This window comes from Colletotrichum tamarilloi (genome assembly GCF_030869305.1).
Source record: "Colletotrichum tamarilloi strain Tom-12 chromosome Unknown Scaffold_177.1, whole genome shotgun sequence".
NCBI classification, from domain to species: domain Eukaryota; kingdom Fungi; phylum Ascomycota; class Sordariomycetes; order Glomerellales; family Glomerellaceae; genus Colletotrichum; species Colletotrichum tamarilloi.
This window is the reverse complement of record NW_026849560.1, coordinates 24,510-43,789: the sequence shown is the minus strand read 5'-3', so window position 1 is coordinate 43,789 and position 19,280 is coordinate 24,510. Positions and strand designations below refer to the sequence as shown.

The 19,280-nt window shown below is 53.3% G+C and overlaps 5 protein-coding genes across 5 annotated transcripts; 2 read left to right on the top strand and 3 right to left on the bottom strand.

Moving 5' to 3' along the window:
* Positions 1–736: 736 nt before the first annotated feature.
* On the top strand, positions 737–2,623 carry CTAM01_15774 (amino acid permease; the record flags this gene model as incomplete). Its single annotated transcript, XM_060531768.1, has 5 exons — positions 737–987; positions 1,053–1,129; positions 1,253–1,528; positions 1,585–1,753; positions 1,807–2,623. The coding sequence occupies 5 exons, from the start codon at positions 737–739 to the stop codon at positions 2,621–2,623; spliced, it is 1,590 nt and encodes a 529-aa protein (XP_060373658.1).
* A 75-nt stretch (positions 2,624–2,698) lies between these two features.
* On the bottom strand, positions 2,699–5,279 carry CTAM01_15773 (fungal specific transcription factor domain-containing protein; the record flags this gene model as incomplete). Its single annotated transcript, XM_060531767.1, has 5 exons — positions 2,699–3,676; positions 3,742–3,993; positions 4,068–4,824; positions 4,881–5,045; positions 5,134–5,279. The coding sequence occupies 5 exons, from the start codon at positions 5,277–5,279 to the stop codon at positions 2,699–2,701; spliced, it is 2,298 nt and encodes a 765-aa protein (XP_060373657.1).
* A 912-nt stretch (positions 5,280–6,191) lies between these two features.
* On the bottom strand, positions 6,192–7,649 carry CTAM01_15772 (uncharacterized protein; the record flags this gene model as incomplete). Its single annotated transcript, XM_060531766.1, has 4 exons — positions 6,192–6,389; positions 6,479–6,631; positions 6,718–7,017; positions 7,080–7,649. 4 exons carry the CDS (start codon positions 7,647–7,649, stop codon positions 6,192–6,194), a joined length of 1,221 nt encoding a protein of 406 aa, XP_060373656.1.
* A 2,728-nt stretch (positions 7,650–10,377) lies between these two features.
* On the top strand, positions 10,378–12,132 carry CTAM01_15771 (DEAD/DEAH box helicase; the record flags this gene model as incomplete). Its single annotated transcript, XM_060531765.1, has 1 exon — positions 10,378–12,132. The coding sequence occupies one exon, from the start codon at positions 10,378–10,380 to the stop codon at positions 12,130–12,132; it is 1,755 nt and encodes a 584-aa protein (XP_060373655.1).
* A 417-nt stretch (positions 12,133–12,549) lies between these two features.
* Positions 12,550–19,278, bottom strand: CTAM01_15770 (fungal specific transcription factor domain-containing protein; the record flags this gene model as incomplete). The annotated part of the gene is made up of 8 exons (XM_060531764.1): positions 12,550–13,129; positions 13,366–13,466; positions 14,010–14,078; positions 14,554–16,105; positions 16,189–17,116; positions 17,463–17,624; positions 18,000–18,333; positions 18,910–19,278. The coding sequence occupies 8 exons, from the start codon at positions 19,276–19,278 to the stop codon at positions 12,550–12,552; spliced, it is 4,095 nt and encodes a 1,364-aa protein (XP_060373654.1).
* Between the last annotated feature and the right edge of the window lie 2 nt (positions 19,279–19,280).

The window sequence follows — 19,280 nt, the reverse complement described above, 5'->3', positions numbered from 1 at the left end:
ACAAGGGAGGGGAGGGGTGCTAAAGAGGTGTGTGGCCGGAAGTGGTTGACAGGGTCGTTGTCGAGACTGAGCAAGATTGTGTCTTTATGAAGAATTCAGACAACTTGCGGAACCACCTATAAGAGGCTCTCAATTGGTTTTGCTGATAGTGATGCTGTGATAGAGATGGATAGATGTTACGTCGAAAGTCTGGCCCATTAAATGAGACGAGACGCTTTGTCTGCTTCACGCCTTCGGAAGACTTTCCGAGCACACGCTTGTGTGTACAACGCGGAAGCAGCTCGGAAAGACGGAACGCCACCGAGTCAAGAGAGCGCCCCCATCGCTCTCTTATCTTCAACCCTGGCCTAGATAAGCCATTGACAGAAGCTAGTGTATTAAAGATTCCAGCCTTGAAGTTTGCTAGAAGCTCTTGTGATTGGCCACTGATTATAACATTGCTGTTGATTGGACCTCGCGCTGAAGATAAGGTAGACCAGGAAGCTGCTGCGGTACCGCCGGTACAGGATATCGTCTCCATTTTGGGGGAACTCGCGGCACTGCAGCCAGGTTTCGAGGCATGTTTTTGGTTGAAAGATCTGACAACCCTTTCGGTGATAAGATCAAAGAGAAAACGGGACCGTCTTTGTATGTAATAGCCATGGCGTACATAACTCGAGAATCGCCCGATACACAGGGGTCGACTCAGTAGGATCGTACGACGACATAGTAAATTACTTCACAGTTTTTGTTAATCATGGACAACGACATGAAGAAAGATACCGCCGCGGCTCTGGGAAGAATCGATTCCCAGTCACAAACCGACGTTGTCAATGGCGACGACCTGCGCCTCGCCCAACTCGGGCATGCGCAGGAGTTGAAGAGACAATTCTCGTTGCCGGCGTTGGGAGCTCTGTGTCTCTGTCTCATGGCAACATGGGAGGCATTGTCAACAGTTGTTGCGCCAGCTTTGGTTAGCGGGGGCGCACCTTGTCTGTTCTACAACCTGTAAGTTGACATCGAAGCTGGGGTTCATGGCAACTTTTGTTATACGAGACTAACATCGTGAAAAGCATCATCTCCACAATTTGCACCATTTGCATCGCCTCATCGCTCGGAGAAATCGCTTCAATTTATCCGACTGCTGGAGGTAAAGTTTCCCATTGAATGCTGAAGAGTCTTTGTTACGAAGATGCTCGGTTTGAGTCTCAACTCAACAAGACGATGAAGTGCAATTGCATGAAGCTAGAAACTAATTCGTTTCCTTTTAAAGGTCAATACCATTGGGTCGCCGCATTATGCCCACCATCGACTCGATCCGCGGCAGCATTTACAACCGGATGGATTTCCGTGGGTGGCCAGGTTGTTCTGACCTCCTCGGCCGCCTTCGCAGCCGGTCTCCAGACCCAGGCCCTCATCATCCTCAACGATGATTCATATCTCCCACAAAGATGGCAGGGAATGCTGTTCTACTGGGCGATCTTGATATATGGAATGGCTATGAATATCTGGGGTCACAGACTTCTCCCCACCGCCAATCTTTTGTCCGGTAAGCAATTAGATACTCTTGGCTTCGAAAACAAAGACCACCACTAACAACTCCAGGTGTCCTCCACGTCGTCGGTTTCCTCTCCATCTTGATAGTGCTAGGCGTCATGGCACCCAAGAACTCGGCCTCGTTCGTCTTCACTGAATTCGTCAACTCCAGTGGTTGGGAGAGTGATGGCGTCTCATGGCTCGTCGGACTCATCAGCGCCGTCTATCCCTTCCTCGGGTACGTTCACCACCTCCTCATACCGCTCTACAAGCGCTAACACATCTACACAGTTACGACGCCGCCTGCCACTTGGCCGAGGAAATGCCCAACGCCAGCCGCAACGTCCCAATCGCCATGGTCGGCAGCGTCGTCGTCAACGGCATCATGGGCCTCGTCTACGGCACCGTCCTCCTCTTCTGCACCGGTCCCCTCGAAGCCCTCCTCTCAACCCCGACAGGGTTCCCCTTTATGCAAATATTTATGGACGTGACAAAGTCCTACGGCGGCGCGACCTTCATGTCCCTCATGATCATCCTCACCGCCATTGCCGCCACCGTCGCCGGCATCACGTCCACCTCGCGAACGCTGTGGGCTTTCGCCCGAGACAAGGCCACGCCGTATGATCATTACCTCAGCAAGGTCAATAAGCGCCAGCAGATCCCCGTCCACTCCGTCGTTCTCGTCACGGTTCTCCAGATGTTGCTTGGATTCATCTACCTCGGCAACACAACCGCGTTCAACGCTATTCTGTCCATGGCTATCATCGGGATGTACCTTAGCTACATCATCCCCATCGTGTACATGCTGGTGCACGGCAGGAAGAACTTGAGCCGTTCCGACTTCGGCCCCTTCAAGCTTGGTCCCGTCTTGGGCCCCATCTTGAATGTCATCAGTTTGATCTGGATGACTGTGGTGATCATCTTCAGCACCTTCCCCTCGGCGATGCCCGTTACCCCGCAGAACATGAATTATTCGATTGTTGTAATGGCTGGGTGGCTGGCCTTTGGCGTGGTCTACTACATCTCATTTGGGCGGAAGAAGTTCGAGGTACCCGCTGTTGATAACGTTGTGACTGGCGTCTCCGTTCACACGGAAGTTGTAGTTTAGAAATATGCGAGAAGGAATAGTTGGAATTTGAAAAGACGGAAATCGATGGAACCTTCGGTCTCTCATGATTGTGTATCAAATTAGTCCCTGAAACCTCCGTGAGATCTCTTCCGGATCTCCAAGTGACATCCCCTGATCATTCCCTCCAAAGAAGCCGACAGGAAAGTCTGAAGGCGCCGGGTGCCCAGAATTCGCTTGCCCGAAAGCGTCGAAGAGGTTCATGAGGTCATTGCCCATGTTGAACATGTCCGGCATAGAGCTTGCTGTCGGCGGGCCAGCCTCGTATGCATCCCACGTGGCTTCCGTCCTCCTTCCATCGCGCTCGCTTTGACCGACAGTCTGCTCCGATCCGTCGACATGGGCCTCATTCGGATCTGTCTCCCCATTGTCGACTAGCTGGGGTACGTCGCCCTTATCAGGGTCGCTACGCAGGCCCAACGACTTGATGCTCGGCATGAGCCCTCGAATCGTCTTCCACAGCCTCCGACTGGCATGCCCGTGGCGAGAGAACCCCTTCACCAGCTGTACAGCTTTCAAAAACTTCTCCTTGCAAGGTTCAGTAAAGACACCCGGCGCGTGACACACAGCCAGGAGGATCACCGCCAAGGCGCTCATCAAGAAGTAGTTGAAAGCGTGCTGCTGCCGCGCATAGATGTCGCTCGTCTCGTTCAAGTGGACAAGTACTTGTATCGTGTCAAGAGCAATCTCGGTGACGAGCTTCGCGCTCTGCATGTCTGCTTTGATACTGGCGGTGCTCAGAACGTGGTGGCGGTGGATGAGCGTGCGCATGTGGTTCCCTCTCAGGTAGAGCAGAGTGCGGAGGCGATGCACGCTGCGGGGCTGAATCCTGGGAGCAAGGCCTAGCCTTGGGTGCCGAAGCTGCAAATCTTCCGGTATCGAATTGAGCCAGTTCAGTGTCATGAAGTCGAGGAACGCCACCGTATCCTTGGGAATGAATTGTGATGGTGACTCGAAGGGCGGCAGCGCCTCCCAGACTTTCGAACAAAGCCTGCCATAGGCAACCATACACCTCAGGTAAGGATACTCGTCCCCCTTAATCAACCATAATCAGTACCTTTGTCTGCAAGAAAGATTGATCAATAAATGGGGGAACTTACCGGCTCTGGTAACTCAGGATCGATGTCACGATCGATGAGCCCAAAAGACAGACTCGTGCCGAAGCTCCATCGGCGATCTAGTACGTAGACACACCAGAAGCATCGCAGAGCTAGGTCCCTCTCTTTGGGATCCTTGAAGTTCTCGAGGAGGATCGCGCGACGATGAAGACCGATTTCCAATACTTCCCGCCCAGAGATGCCGATCGATCTCCATGCCAGTAACTCCTCGCCGCAGTGGAACCAGTAGATACTCTGATGTTGAGTCAGCAAAGGATTGAAGGTCCCGGTGGCCACTTGAACCAGGTCGCAGGAGACGCAGAACTCACTAGCATAGTCATGATCTGGAGCTCTTTCAGGTCGATAAAGGCTTCGCCAGACACACGACACACGATCGGCTCCACCGCATCTACCAGCTTCGTACTTATGGCATTCTGGCCTTGAGCCTCCATCACTATAGAGGTAGCAATCGCTACTTTGACAATCTGGACATCCTTGAGCTCAATTTTTGGTCGATCCCCGGCAGAGATCGAGTCTGCGCCCGCCGTCGGGTTCTGCTGGGCTCTCACAAAGTCGAGGATATGCGGCAAGTTGGCAGAGACATCGTTCATATTGGTGAATGGGTACACAGACTCAACGTCATCCTGATAGACGTCAAGGAGCCGAAAAACCTCGTCAGCCTCGAATGTCAAAAGACAATCCACGTCCTTTTGCGATGCCGAATGCGAGGCTGGGTGGTCTGAGGTTTCGGAAACCGCCCTCGCAGAGGCGGCCGGCGATGCGGATCTGCTCGTTGGCGACGCATCGCGCGTCTGGATGTGCACGCGGGAGAGCGAGGACTCCGCGATGCGAAGGCTAAAGGCTGACCTGGTAGGGCCGACGAACTGCGGTTCTCTCGGTTCGCTTGGCCTCCGGTTGGATTCGCTCGTGTACAGAGGACTTGGATGTTGCGGACCGCCAAGGGCGGCGGGCGACCGGGTGTTGATCTGTGTGATCTTTCCGGTGAGCTCTCGGAGGGACGAGGTTAGGCTGGCGACCTGCTCTCGCAGAGTTGCCACCTCGTCGCTCAGGTTCTTGTATTGTGAGCTGTCACGACCATTAGTCTACTGGATCGGTGATCGGAACATGGGAGTGCTTCATACGGGTTGATGGATTCATCTCTCTCGTTGGTGGCCTCGCGATCTCTCAGCGGCGTCTGCTGCGGGCCAGGAATGAAGATACACTCGGCGCCATTGGAGAGACATCGCCGGCACACGGCCTGGTGATCTTCCTTAATACACTTGAGCTTCCGCTTCTTGCACTCGTTGCTTTTTCCCGGTCAAACTCTGTCAGCGACATGTCTTTCCGACGCGATGGTCACCTCACCGACGGTGTGGATTGGATGTCTTTCCTTACCAGGCGACGGGGGTGTACTTGGCCCTCTTGGACCGCTGCACCTCGGCAGATGCAGACGCAGGGGCAGGACGCTTCTGTACCGATGCGGATCCCGCGGCCGTCGACGGCGGCGTCACGGCCTCTGCTGCGTCCGCGTCCAGGCCCATGTTGCACTCTTCGCTTACAGTGTTGCAACTGGGGGCGCGGTCATAGGCCCGCGGAACAGATGAGGTCAGTCGGAATCGGTGGGTGTGTGCTGTGGTGATGATGTAAAGGAATGGTTCCGAGTCCTGTTGGGGAGGGGGGCGTTCCGGCAGTTATTAGTAAAGAACGCCCCTTATCAGCACAGTCCTTCCGGGCCACTACCTAGGTACCGTAATCAAGGTCCAGGCACATCGGGAGGCGATAACCATCCCGTCTCCGACTTTCCACCCCCAGTCAATGGTACTTGTTTTCAATCGACGAGCGCGGAAAAATTTGACCATTCCGTCAGATATCCAGGTATTTCTTCTAAGCTTTTATGCTCTTCTATTTGTCCTCTTCGCCATATCCAGACGCTTCTTCTGGCAGTCATAGATAATTGCCAATCAAGGTTATACTGAGCGAGTCAGACACCATTGACTGAAGTGGGCTTTATTCCACTGGCTGTGCTTAACATCCTCTAACCCGAAGACAACGTAATAATATGTGACTTGCGGTCCACTTTCTTCTATACTTGAGTCCTAGCAATTTGACAGTAGTATCGCCTTGGTCACGAATGCCTCAGCTGTTCGCTCTGGCTCTTGCTTGCACTAGGCAGGTTGTGAGCTTCCTCCCTCAAGCCCTTCCTCTTACTTCTCTTTGTGGTGTACTAGATAATCGAGATGTTCATGCACGTACTATTGAGCTGCTGTCTATGTGTAAAGGCATTGCGTCTGATGGGATACCCTACAGTCAACCTGCGGAACAAGAGCAGCTCACCATTTACACCCCCGCTGAACCAAATTGCCCGAATATGATACGACGCCTTGGTGATCATGGTCTTGTAGAACTTCTTTAACGACAGGAAGACACCTTGATAGAATCGAAAAAGAGCCTAGCTATTCATCCGTGCTGTCTCGCTTCTCCCAACTTCGAGTTGGGGAAGATCTCTTTTTCGACTCGACCCAAAACCAGCCTCCAGCGATGAGGAATGTCAGAAACATGAGGGGAACGGTAACTTGCATGAACCTAGTCAGAGCAAGCCAGGAAAAGCTTTCGCCATCTTGATATTTGACAATATCCGTGCTAAAGAATGTCTTTATAGTGTTACATTAGGTCAGCGATTTGAGGCACGACGTCAGACCTGGCCAGATGATGATCAGGTCCCAGAGGTCAACGAACTTACACTGGAGAAAGTTGCAGGAAGATATATCAAAGTAACGACGGTGATTATCCGCATTGCGATTGCCTCGGTAGCGCTTTGATTCGCTTGCTCAAACATTTTGATGTTCAATTCGTACGCAACAGCGGCAGTTTGTCCCTGAAGGAATTGGATGAACTGCAGAGTGAAGGCTGTTAGGATGACTCGTAACAGTAAGTTGATCTCGTATTTGGATCACTTGCCGATGCTTTCTTGCGAGCTACGACTTTCGCCAGCCCTGTCGCCATCGAGGCAAGCATCTCGGCCTCATCAATGACCTCATCGACTTGGGATGCAAACTTATGAACCTCTTGTTGGCAGGCCCACCTCTCTCTATTGGGAAAGTCTTCATCGTGAACGAGCCCTTTATAGAATTCTCTAAACAGCTTCAAGACGTTGACGTTGAACGCCATTATTATTGCGGTTTCATTGGTTTTGTCCTCCCACTTTTGCACCTCCCCTAAAGTGGCCGAACTCTGGTTTTCCCGGTCAAAAGTGGCTTCGATATAGGCAATTTCCAGGTTCTATACCTTAGAGTTAGATGTCTTTGCGTGACCCAGGTGAGGAATACTGTGTAGCGTTTTACCAGATCATTTATGATCTTGCCAAGATCAAGTACGGCACGCTTCCATTGAGACGTGACCCATGCTGCAAGTGCCAAGTGCGTCTCAAGGGAAGATCCTAAGGCGTGGTCGATGGTGTCAAACTTCGACTGGTGCGCGCCCCTTTCGCGAAACATCTCACCTACACGCTCCTTTATCTCAGCATGGGGGTCACCAATCATCCAGACTTGAACGCCGGTACCGACGTCGAAGCGATGATATATGGCATACTGCTCGATAGTCCAACTCATGGTATTATCCACTTCTCCCCACCTAGTTACCTTGAGGTTGTAGCATAGCTGGAAGGCTCTGCCACTCCGATCCATTTGTGGAATACACATTGCTGGCGTTGGGTTTTTGAGCACCTTCGCGCTTTTGAAGCCGCTGAATCGCAGACCATTATCCTCAGTGTCTGATGACCCATATAGACATATGAAGTCCAGGAACTGGGGCATGACTTGGTAGTGCGTTAGCAAACGCCATAGCATTGTCCCTGATAGCTCTAGGGGCGCTACCGCGCTTTTTGTGATGAGGAATCTGAAGTAGACATCCATGATTAGTTATACGTGCCTACCTACCATAAGTAAAAAGGGGAACAAGGATAGGAGTATTGAAAGTTTGAAGGGGACCCACACGAAACGGCACTTTGCATCTTTTTGAACACGAATCGATACCTGGGCCAGAGGGCTATTTGAGCCATCAACCAGGTTTTGCATTGGGTCTTGCGGAACATGACCAAGAAGGTCTTTCAGCTGATCATCATTAAGAACGTTGACTTTGGTAACACTTCCGTCGGCTGAGATGTCGCGTATCGGTACTTTTATTTTGTCCTCGTCTTGCATGAACATGAGCCTTTCGCCATCTGACAGTCTCTCATGATAACCCTTCAAGATGGCATCTCCGTACGATTTGGCCTCGATATGGTTGCGGGGGAATGCAGTCAGTTCCAGATATGACTGCTCAAACTCATGGGGAAGCGCATTTGAGGTCGCCATTCTCCCGTAACATGAATTGTGCGTGATCAGATCCAAAGCGTGATGTTTTTACTCGAAAGGAGTACTCAGATGAGTGGGGTGCCTGTAGAACATCCCCGAATTGCACAGGAAACAATTGACTGAGAGAAAGGTTGAAATTTCTGGCAAATATGAACCGAGCTAGTGACCTAATGAGTCTGTCCGGCGGGCAGTGCTTTTGAGGGACAGTTGCGTGGATCACCTACCCACGTGCATCTTTCGACCTCTGTTCCGGCCTGTTCCACAAGAAGCAGGCTCTCAGAAAATGCAGTCCTGCTCACACCGCCCACGCCGGGCTCACCAAGCGGAGTAAATCACGAAGCCACATACATGCACATATTCAATATTATGTACTGTATACCAATCAGAGCTTAGGATCTATGTGTGGTTCTGCATACCCTCACACCATCTCCTACACCCAGCGATATTTTGTTGTGCCCACTGGCATGCATTCTCTCTGAGAGCCCTCCCACCATTATCTGCTATGACTCTGGGTCAGGGGTGTACCTCTCTCTCGTCTCCTGTCTTGCTCGGTCGCACTCGTCCGTTTGTCTCAGTGCATCAATATCTTGTTTGTCCTTCTGCAAAATAGGATAATCAGTTGCATGCTCTGGATAGCTTATTCTAATTTCCGTTGGAGACTTAAAGACACCAGAATCTACACTTACCTCTGACAGCCTTTTGGGGATACGGAAAATGTATGAGTCCGAATGTAAAGGCTTTGGTTCTTCGTTAGCAAAACACATTCTTGATGTTCGATCGTGGAATCATCCAGCAAAACGAACCAATTCTTGACTTAACCTTGCTTCAGCTCCTTCTCCTCTGAAACGATTCATAAGCCATTGCCGTAGCTCGGACTCTCTCAGGTTGTACGCTGGGACCTGATCTACAACCCATTCCTTTGGTTGTTGTGATAGCGACTTGAATGATGACTGTCTTCTCTGGCTTTTGAAGGAAAATCTTTGTGTGAGTGTCTGCTTTGGGTCTTTTTCAGTTGACGCATCGTTTGGTCTCGGCTTCCAACTCAATTTTTTCGATAATGTAGTATACATGGACTAGGAGAAAGAGTGCTGCCCTCATCCGCAGATTGGAGGTAAATGTAAGATGCGAATCTAGTTCCCGAGGCTATCGCTTCCAGGCAGCAAAAGCAGGAACACTTTCAGAGCAGACGTAGAAGGGGAGGTGTCGGGCTTATGAGTGTGTAGTCGCCTGAGCCTATTGGTCCCTCGTTCGCCTTGCCAAGTGATAGGCCGCGGCTAACTCGTTAGGCATAGATTTGTATTGTGCCGTGGTATGACAGATTGTGTGACCTAGAACGCCACCTTAGCTCACGAGTAAGATCACTGTATTCTCTCGAGCCAGTAAGAAGCCAATTATGCTGTTTACGTAGGCATGCCATACCTTACTGCTTGCCATGCTTATAGGACGATGGTTGAGGCCAGGCTCTTAATGGGCTGTGCATCTCACACCAAAGGGGTAGCGAAATCCGGCATGCATATGTGGCTCGAGCTGAACGGCATTCGTGCGGCGTTGCCAAACTAATTGCTTGTTCAACATGTCTTTAAATAAATTGCCCTGCCTCCAGCATGCCCACGTATAGTACACAAAAAAGCCCCAACGTCTGACTTTGGCCACTTGATAGAGCCCACGTACGGATGGCTTGGATATGATGCTAGCTCAATAAGTCGCCACTAGGATCAAACCATTGATGAAATCTCACGACAGGATATATCCCGTACTCTGGTTCCATCTTATGGTTCAGACCTGACCACGACATCAACCCAGTCCGGGTGAAGCCAGGGGCAACGTCAGGCTGTCAACAAACATAGCCCTATGCCCTTGCTGTCCCTCTCTTATCAAGTATCTGCGTTAGAAACGTGAATTAAGTAAAGACTGGCGTGAAGGAGCCCAATGTCCTGGTTCCTCATGGTGGTCAGTCATCGCGATGCAAATCGCCTGTGTATTCCCTGATGAACGGTGAGGGAGCAGGAGAAGATAGATGCTTAGGTAAGGCAAAGAACTCGATCTAAGCGGGGGAGGGGCAGAGCGGGCCGAGCGGTGTGAGCAAATGCGCAGGACCCCTAAATTCTTATCGCTTTTTCTGCAATTGCTTATCAGAGATACGCTAGGCTTAGCTGAGCGCGGTTTCGTCAGGTCCCTGCTTGTTCCAGGAAATTTTCCAATCAACATCACTCCCTCTTCACCACGGCACCTACGAATCTTCGCCGTTCGAGGACAGAAATCAAAGAGCTCCCCAAAGTACGACATCATGGATCGCAGAGGAAGAGGCTCGAACCAGAAGCGCGGTCCCCGACGCGACCGCCGCGATGCGCCGTACAACGAGTCTCCCAGATCGGGCCAGCCCGCGTCGGCCCCGGTAGCATCAGCAACAGCAGCCGCCCAAGCAACGGCGCCGCCTCTCACCGAGCCTGTCCCCCAAGATACACCGAGATTCGCCGATATGGTCGGCGTTGACCAGTCTCTGGTTCAGGCCATCACCCAAGATCTCAAGTTCAACCACATGATGCCCGTTCAGGCCGCTACCCTGGGCGAGCTCCTCCCTCCGAAGCGCGGCGATTGCCTCGTCCAGGCGAAGACCGGCACGGGCAAGACGATCGCCTTCCTCCTCCCCGCCATTCAGACCCTCATCACGAACAACCGCGGCCGCGGCGCCGGAATCTCTCTGCTCGTCATCTCCCCGACCCGCGAGCTTGCCATGCAGATCGCCAAGGAGGCCGAGGCCCTCCTCCAGCGCCTCAAGCAGTACCGCGTATGCATCGCCATCGGTGGCACCAACAAGGACCGCGAGGAGAAGCAGATTCTCAACGGCTGTGATATCCTCATCGCCACCCCCGGTCGTCTCATCGATCACATGTCCAACGAGTACATCAAGGACGCCTTCCGCCACCTCGACACTCTCGTCCTCGACGAAGCCGACCGCCTCCTCGATATGGGTTTCATGCCCGCCCTCAAGGACATTGTCCGCGCTCTTCCCGATAAGACAAAGACCAACCGCCAGGGCATGCTCTTCTCCGCCACCATTGCCTCCCACGTCGAGCAGGTTGCTGGCCTCGTCCTCTCCCAGGGCTACAAGTTCATTTCGACCATCCCGGCTGGCGAGGCAAACACTCACGAGCGCGTGCCCCAGCACCTCATTAAAGTGCCCAACTTCGCTGCCGTTGCGCCGGCCATGGTCGGTGCTATCCGCGAGGAGGCTGCGCACGTCGGCCCCGAGACTTTCAAGGCCATCATCTTCGCCCCAACGGCCGCGCTTGCCGACTTCTACGGCGACGTCCTCAGCAACGTGCCCGGCATGCCGCCCACCGCCGTTCTGCACTCGCGTATCTCACAGAGCAAGCGTACAAAGACCACCAACGACTACCGCGACTCCAAGTCAGGCATTCTCGTTGCCACAGACGTTATTGCCCGCGGCATGGATTTCCCCGGAGTCACATCCGTGTTCCAAGTCGGCATTCCCGCCGATAAGGAGTCCTACATTCACCGTCTCGGCCGTACCGCCCGCGCGGGTGCAGAGGGCCGGGGCATCTTCATTGTTGCCGAGGTCGAGGGGTTCTTTCCGCAATGGACCCTCAAGGAGATCACTTTCCAACCCCGTCCCGCCGACCTCTCGTCCGCCGAGGCAGTGTACGATATTGCAGAGCAGCGCATCGACGAGGCGCAAAAGGCCAAGATCTACCAGGCTTGGCTTGGCTACTACAAGAACTGGATGAAGCCTCTCAAGTGGGACAAGGATCAGCTCGTTGCTGAGGGCAACACTTTTGCCCGTGACGCGCTTGCCTGCCCCGAGACGCCCGCGATCCAGAAGAGCACCATTGGCAAGATGGGTCTCCGTGGAACCAGAGGCCTGGTTGTTATTCCTGACGCGCCCAAGAGCCGTCACGGACACCGCGGCGGCGGCGGCGGTGGTGGCGAAGGCCGTCCCGCTGGCTCTGGCGGCCGTGGAGGTGGTGGTGGAGGCGGTGGTGGTGGCCGCGGCGGTGGAAGACGTGGTGGACGTTTCTAGATCATCACATGTTCACAGTCCTCTGTCTTGACTTCTCAGTCTTCTTTTTCGGGGAGGTATGTTTTGAGCTTGTTTACAGCAGCACTACATCACTTTTGATACCCTCATACAACTGTCTACGACGGGGAAATACGGGGATTCGTATACCTGGGATACACATACATCTGGAGGCATTGGTGGCCGGCGTTTTTTTCGGTATAGACGATGGGTTTTCGGTATTAGAAAGTCAGGAGGAAAAGTTTACTAGGCATACATGACGCCTGGACACGACAAAAACATAAAGACAAAAGAAAGAAAGAGAGTGAGAGAGCCCCAGAGACGCTCTCGTCCTACAACCAACACATTTGATCCTAACCATCGTTTCCTCAAGTGACCTCCTTACGTGACGACATCTTACACGAGTGACTGACCAGACTCTCATTCCGGCCGCTCTATTCGATACACCACACACCTAACATCGTCCCGTCCATGCGCAGACGTGACCGTCTCCCACGCAAACTCAAACCCGCACCTCCGCAACACCGTTTCACTGCCCACGTTTCCATCATGGACATGCGCCTCCAGCACGTTCCTAAATCGCCCTTCCTCTTGTTCATGCCATCTTCCTCCTCCTACCTCACTGCCGCCCTCCGGCCTCGAGGATAATCTCCGTCCGCCGTCGGGCCCGCAGTCCGTCCCGTCGGGACCTCTTCGTCGAGCCCAATACGCTCCTAAAAACGCCCGCAGCGCCTCAGTGGCGTACCCCATCCCCCAAGACGCTCGTTGGAAAATGTAGAATATCTGCGGCGGGCTCGTGATGCCGATGAACCCAATCACGGCTGCCTCCGCCGTTACCTCGTTCGCTTCGGTGTCGTTATCGGTTTTATTAGTTTGTTCATCTGTCGGGTAATTTCTTTGCATGACAGCAAATGAGAACCCCCCTTCCTTCATCATGAGTCGCACCCTCTCGATACTCCGTCGACTCTCCTCCGCCACAACCACGGTCTCGACGCCAGGCCTATATCAGGTATCAGTGCATTAACATCAGATCAGATCAGACCTAATCTTGGGTCAGATCAAACGATCTAGAAGCCATATAGAAGCCACAGAAATGACCCGAAAGAAAAAGCTTAAATCTGGGAATTTGGATGGGATGGGGTGAGATGAGATGAGATGAGATGGTGATATATCGAAAACGAAAAAAAAGAGAAAAAAAAAGAAGAAGAAAAAGAATATGTTATGCCATACATGTACCGCATAACCTCAGAATCCAACCTCATCCGATGAATCGCACGCAAATCACCCGCCTCCACGGGCCGCAGCCGCAACCGCGCCGTCGCGACGCAGACGTTATGCTGCAGTGGCATCGAAGCCAAATCTGCCGCCGACGTTGCCATCATCAAATCAAAACAAATCAATGTGATTCAAGACAATTCGAATCCAGAATACCCTTGCTCCCCCGCGTCTTCAGAAACTTGCAATGTGGGCAATCTTATTACCCCGTTAGGCAAGTGACGTGCGTGCCCAAGCTTTTCAACGATGCTGCATGCGCACAGGCGTGACAGGTAAGGCGCTGGGGAGAAGGAGGATGGACATTACACTACTGTGTGAAGGTTGTAACCAGCATTTCCCGTCCTCTCTTTCAAATACAGCAAAGCCCGCCGAAACTGAGCAATTGGGGTCAGATCGGCAATTATTGCCCTCGTGAGGAGCGCAATAAAAAAAAGCTTATCTATCCGTATTTCATGCTTGGGGGGGAGATCTCGACAAGGTTTCGCATCCTTCGAGAACAACAAAACAGTCCAGGCTCAAGAGACTGCGCCGTAACACTGCTTGCAAGTCTTCTGCAACCGAGCCTGAGCGAGCCCTGTTACCTTTGCCCGCAGCCTGCCGCTTACCCCTTCAATCTGCTGCCGAATACCCGGGGCCCACGTCGGCCGGCACTTCTCCACACTCGCGGAGACATCCTACTTTTGACAGCGGGATGTGGGACTGCCCGGAGAGGCGCACGCAGGTCAACTAGTTAAGAAGAGAGTGAGCACAATTACAGTAGGTGTATTGGGGAGACATTTCATCCAATGTCACCACCAGAGGTATATACATGTACGCGTAGAATGCCGCCGAGTCCGAACCCACCCAACAGGGTCACTAAACACCCAGGTAAGCTACGACACGCCATCCAGCGTGCAAACGGTAGCTTTGAACACCTGTATCGCCAGAACCGCTGGTAGACAATAAACCGTGGCCGACGTAAAACTCCTAGTTCCGTTTGTGCAGATGCTCCCAGTTCACGCCCGCCCAATCCTATTCCCTTTTCCTATCCAATAGTGTTGAAGTATGAGTACAACCGACCTACTCTGGCCCAGAGCATCCACCTGTCCGTCCAGCGTCAAGATCAAACAACGTGGTGACAAGTTTTCATGTCCCTAGCCATAGACCGACCCTGCCACCATTTGGGTATCCACCGTTCTTGTCCTCCGGTCTCCGTCCGTCATAACCGCCATTATCCCCTTGATGTTGCTGCTGCTGCCGCGGGTCCATACCAGGATTCTCCCCACCAACGGAGCCTCCCACGGGACCGCCGGTACCGGTTGCCATCCGATCATGCATCATTATCCCGTTCCCCATATCGGGATAGCCTTGGGCCCCTTCACGTTGATTGGTGTAAGGTCCAGCATTATGTTCTGGGTATTCGCGCGGCCCCGTTCCACCGCTGCTAGGGCTCCAGGCTGTATCATATACTGGCATGCCCATCGCTGCCATATCGGAGGTGTTGCTTCGAGTCAGGCCTAATGGGCTCATGAGATCGACACTGCTTGCGTCCATGTCGACTCCACCCATACCACCCGTCAAGCGATCGGACCCAAGGTCGATTCCCAACCCCATACTTGGTATGGTAGAAGGATGGTGCATTGAGTTGCTTCCGAGGTCGAGCCGTTGTTGTTGTTGTTGTTGCTGCTGCTGCTGCTGCTGCTGCTGCTGCTGCTGGTTGTTGCCATTGCTCTCTTCGTTGTCGTCAAAGACTTCGCCCACAACGCTCCCTCTTTGTTGTCCAACTTGTCCCCAGCCTTGCTCCATCATGTGGTGCGCCTGACCTGCGGCAATCATCGCCGCGGCGGCTGAACTCATTCCAGACATGGCGGGGCTGAGTTGTGTTCTCATACTTCCTGGGTTCTCGCCGGCAGCGGTGAGCAGCTTCTCTGCGAACTGTTTTCGGGAGTTGTCGCTCGCACTCAGTGTACGCACAAAGAACTCGATAGGGTCTAGACTCGCCCCCTTTCGACCGCTGCCCAGAACACCCATATCGCCTGACGTAAAGTCCATGGCGGTTGAGAAGCCAACACTTTCGCATGCCCCCAATACGTTAACGCACCAGGTTCCGATTTCGAAGATCTTCTCCATGATACCCATTCCGTGAACCTCGACAGCTTTACTAGGCAAGCTTGATAAGATCGAGGCCGTATCACGTGCAACTGTCAGAGGGAACGAAAAACACATGCTGTTCCCACCGCCGACACCGCTGCCCGAAGATACCCCACCTCCTGAGTCGGCCGGGTTGGTCCAGCTCAGAAGGCCTTGCCTCATCGACGACTGCCACACGATCAGTCGAAGCCATTGTTGTGTGATGAGCAAATCGGCTTTTTGAATGTCTGTCGGCTCTGGTGCCCCAGCATCTCTAGAGGCTGACGTTGAACCATAGGAACCCATTAGCTGCCCATGAGGCTGGGTTGGTGGTGATGATCGCCCATGTGGGCGAAGGAATGCAGGAGGGAGGGAGAGAAGGTTTTGCAAAGCCAAAAACGTTGTTGCGCTGACGCGGGGATCAGACCCCTCATTCCAAGCCGTCACGAACGATTCGTCCAGAGGAGTGTAGGATGAAACAAGCTGCAGAAAACCGGCATGGATATCGGGGCCTTCGTAGGGTTGCCGTGTTGTTGGTAGCGACGGTGTTCTTTTGAACGTAATTGGCTTGTTGCGAAGAATCGCAAAAGACCTATGTAGCACAAGTTGCGTTAGTATCTCGGATGCGGCCTCGCAATATACGTTGGCGTGACCCAGCGGTCAGTCGTTACTAACCTTTCCGTTACGAAGAGAATCCAGAAGACCCTCTGTCGGCATAGCGTTTCCTCGCGACTCAGCCCGTAGTATGTTGAATCGTCCTGGAGTCCTAGGTCCTGTGCGTTGGTCAACGCTTCCCGGAGATAGTACCACGATTTGCGCGATTGGTTGATTTCAAAGAAGGATGTGCTCAGGTAAAACGACGAAATCACGGCGGACAGGGACAAATCCTCGAGGAAGTCGTACGTCTGCCTCGTCGAAATGGTCTCGTCGAGGAAGAAGCGACCGACGACTTCCCAAGACGTGGGTCCAGGCGCGCCGATGCTTTTACCAGACATGTGCATCGACGTCAAGGCGCAAAGGGCGTAAATCAGGTTCTTCTCGCTCGGCGTCATGGGTCGGTTGATCGTTTCGCGGACGGTCGGCATGTAGATGAGAGGCATGATGGGGTAAATGTGCTCGTAGTACAGCTCGACCAGCTGGGGGATCATGTGGAAATAGCTCCTCGTCCTCGGTCGTAGTTCATCGCTCGAGAAGATGCCTCTGGGCTCCGGTACATTGGTATGTCCTGGGTTCGAGGTGACGGCAGCCCAAAAGCTCGGAGGGGTCGATGCTGCGGACGCGTTGGACGAATGTTGAGATGTCGCTTCGCCGAGGTCGCTACCGCTCATCCCAATGTCGACGCTGTCTAGGTTCAGCGGCGGGCAAGCTGCTGATAATCGACGCCGCACATACTCTGTAGGACTCTCGAGCGCAGTTTCTGCATTGAAAGGTTTCTGGACTTTTGGTTGCTGCTTTCCTTGGGACGACTCCCGGGCGCGTAACTCATTTATGACCCGTCCATGGCCACGCTTCGGTCCTCTTTTCTTAGGGACATGTTCGCGCTTGCAGGTGAGTGAAGCGTGCACGCATTGCTCACAAGGGAACTTGCCATCGCAACGGATTCCTATTGCCAGTTAGTTCTCATGAGCTCCATCGTATGAGAAACGAGAAGAATGAAAGACGTGGCAAGAGACGTGAGTTGCGGACATGAAATGAACAGTTCTTGATGATGGATGTGAAGATGGTGATGACGTGCAGCAAGCAACGTCAGCAGCAGCAGCAGCAGCATCAGCGGCAGTAGCTAAGGCGGGATGGTGGTACCATGAAGCCGACAGATGGACTGCCCGGGCGGCAGACTGCTGGGAAGAGGAAGAATCGCACGAAAATTCATGAATGCGACGGACGGACGGCAGGGGATGCAAATTGAGATACGACGATAATAGTAACGTGAGAGAAGTGGAACAGCATACTTCTCCTTCGACAGTGATCGCATACGGTCCTCTTTGGCGGCGCTGATTGTTGCTGGTGGTGCTGCTGCTGGCTCTTGGTAATGGCGGGGGTAGTGGTCGCGCCTGGTGACTCGGCCTTCACTTCTGCAGAGCCTGCTCTGCTCGCAGCATTTCTCGCGGAATCTGTGTCGTCCATCACTCAAAACATGACGCAATAAGAATAAGGGAACAGTCAAGAGAAGGGAGATGGCAGAGACAGGCTCAGGACTCTTGTCACAGGGGTGACGGCCGTTAAAGAGTTTGAGCGAGAGATTTCGCGGTGGAGTGATGATTTGTCGCAGCCCAGCAAAAAAGCAGTGCAGTGCCAGAAGCAGAACTGTCGTGGAGCAACAAGCCTCGACTCGGACAGTGCTGCAGCCCAGCCTCCCCCCGGTCAAAAAGCCAGTTCCAGTCCACTCTCGGCCGCCTCAGCCCCTCACCGGCAAGGGTAGGGGAAGGGGAAGGAAGCTAAGGTAAGGTAGGGTCGGTAAGGTGTGGCCTAGCTGTGAGGTGAGGTACGTAGGGTACGGAGGAGGAAGTGTATGTACGAATAGCGTAGCGGAGGTAGCGTCTCGTCTGTCCTCGCCTCATCAGTCGAGGTGTCGGTAGCTGGCTGGTGGGATGGCGTCGGGGGGTTGTCTTGTTGATCGTCGCTAGCGCATGAAGGTGTTGGTTGCTGCTTAAGTTTTTCACTCCGTGTCCGATGTCTGCTCGAAGACCGTCGGGATCGGCTGCCGGTCTTGTCCTGACCTGCCCAGTCCAGTTTCTGTCCAGTCTTGTCAGGACGTCCAGTGTCTGTCTGTCTTCCTGTCTCGTCTTTCGTTGCGCGTGCGGCGTGCAGCTTGCGGCTTGCCTGTGCAAATGCGGGGAAAAAAGAAACGACAGTTCGAGGCGAATGAGAAGCGGAGAGAGAGAGAAGGGGGGAAAGGATGAGTGAGGGGCGGCTACGAGCAAAAGGAGGGTTCGCTGCCGTTTCTGTATCCGTACTGAGGTAGGTATACTATGCACTAAGGTGAGTAATAGTAAGGTGGTAGAGCTGAGGCAAAGGTCGTGTGAGGTGGTCTTGTGAGTCAGCTGATGAAAGAAGAAGTTGAGAAGAAAGATCGATCTGTTGATGACCTTGGACCAAATCGACGGATGACCTTGGAGATGTGCGGGGGAAAAGGTTCGAGGCCAATCAACTTCGGATGAGCTGCACGACGGAACGGCAAGGCAACGGCTCAAAATAAGGCAAATGGCCAGAAGAAACGAGGGAACAAATAAGTCGTCAGTCCAAGACGTTCGAGTCCGTGTTGCCCCCTTGTTGGTAACCCTTCTCTAGTTTGGGGCTTCAGCTGAACCTGAGCTTCTTCAGTCCCAAGTTTGCCAGGGACCTGCAGCTATTTTGGATCAAAATGATTTGCGGCGCTATTCCGGCCCCTCTGCGAACGGAGCCATTTGTCTGGCTCCTGGAGACGTGCCCGGCATCCGCCCGCTCATGCCAAGCTCCATCAAAATCCTCCACTGAGTACCGCCGAGCGGAGCTAACCGCAGGCACCACCCCCGCCGTTATGGACCACATGTGCGAGCTTTGTTCGTGACGGCGAGCCAGGGAGCCCCGGGGCAACCGCGTCCTGGGCTGCGTCTGGGTTGACTCCAGCGTCAGGGACTCAAGCTCGACTCGAGCTCCAGAGATCCCAAGATGCTTAATTCTCTCCTCGGGTGCCCAAACTCTGCTCGCCATGCCACGTTTCGACCTCGTTCCGGGAACCAGTCCCCGAGACCTCTGAATCACTTCATGGTCCAGATATGTCTGCATGT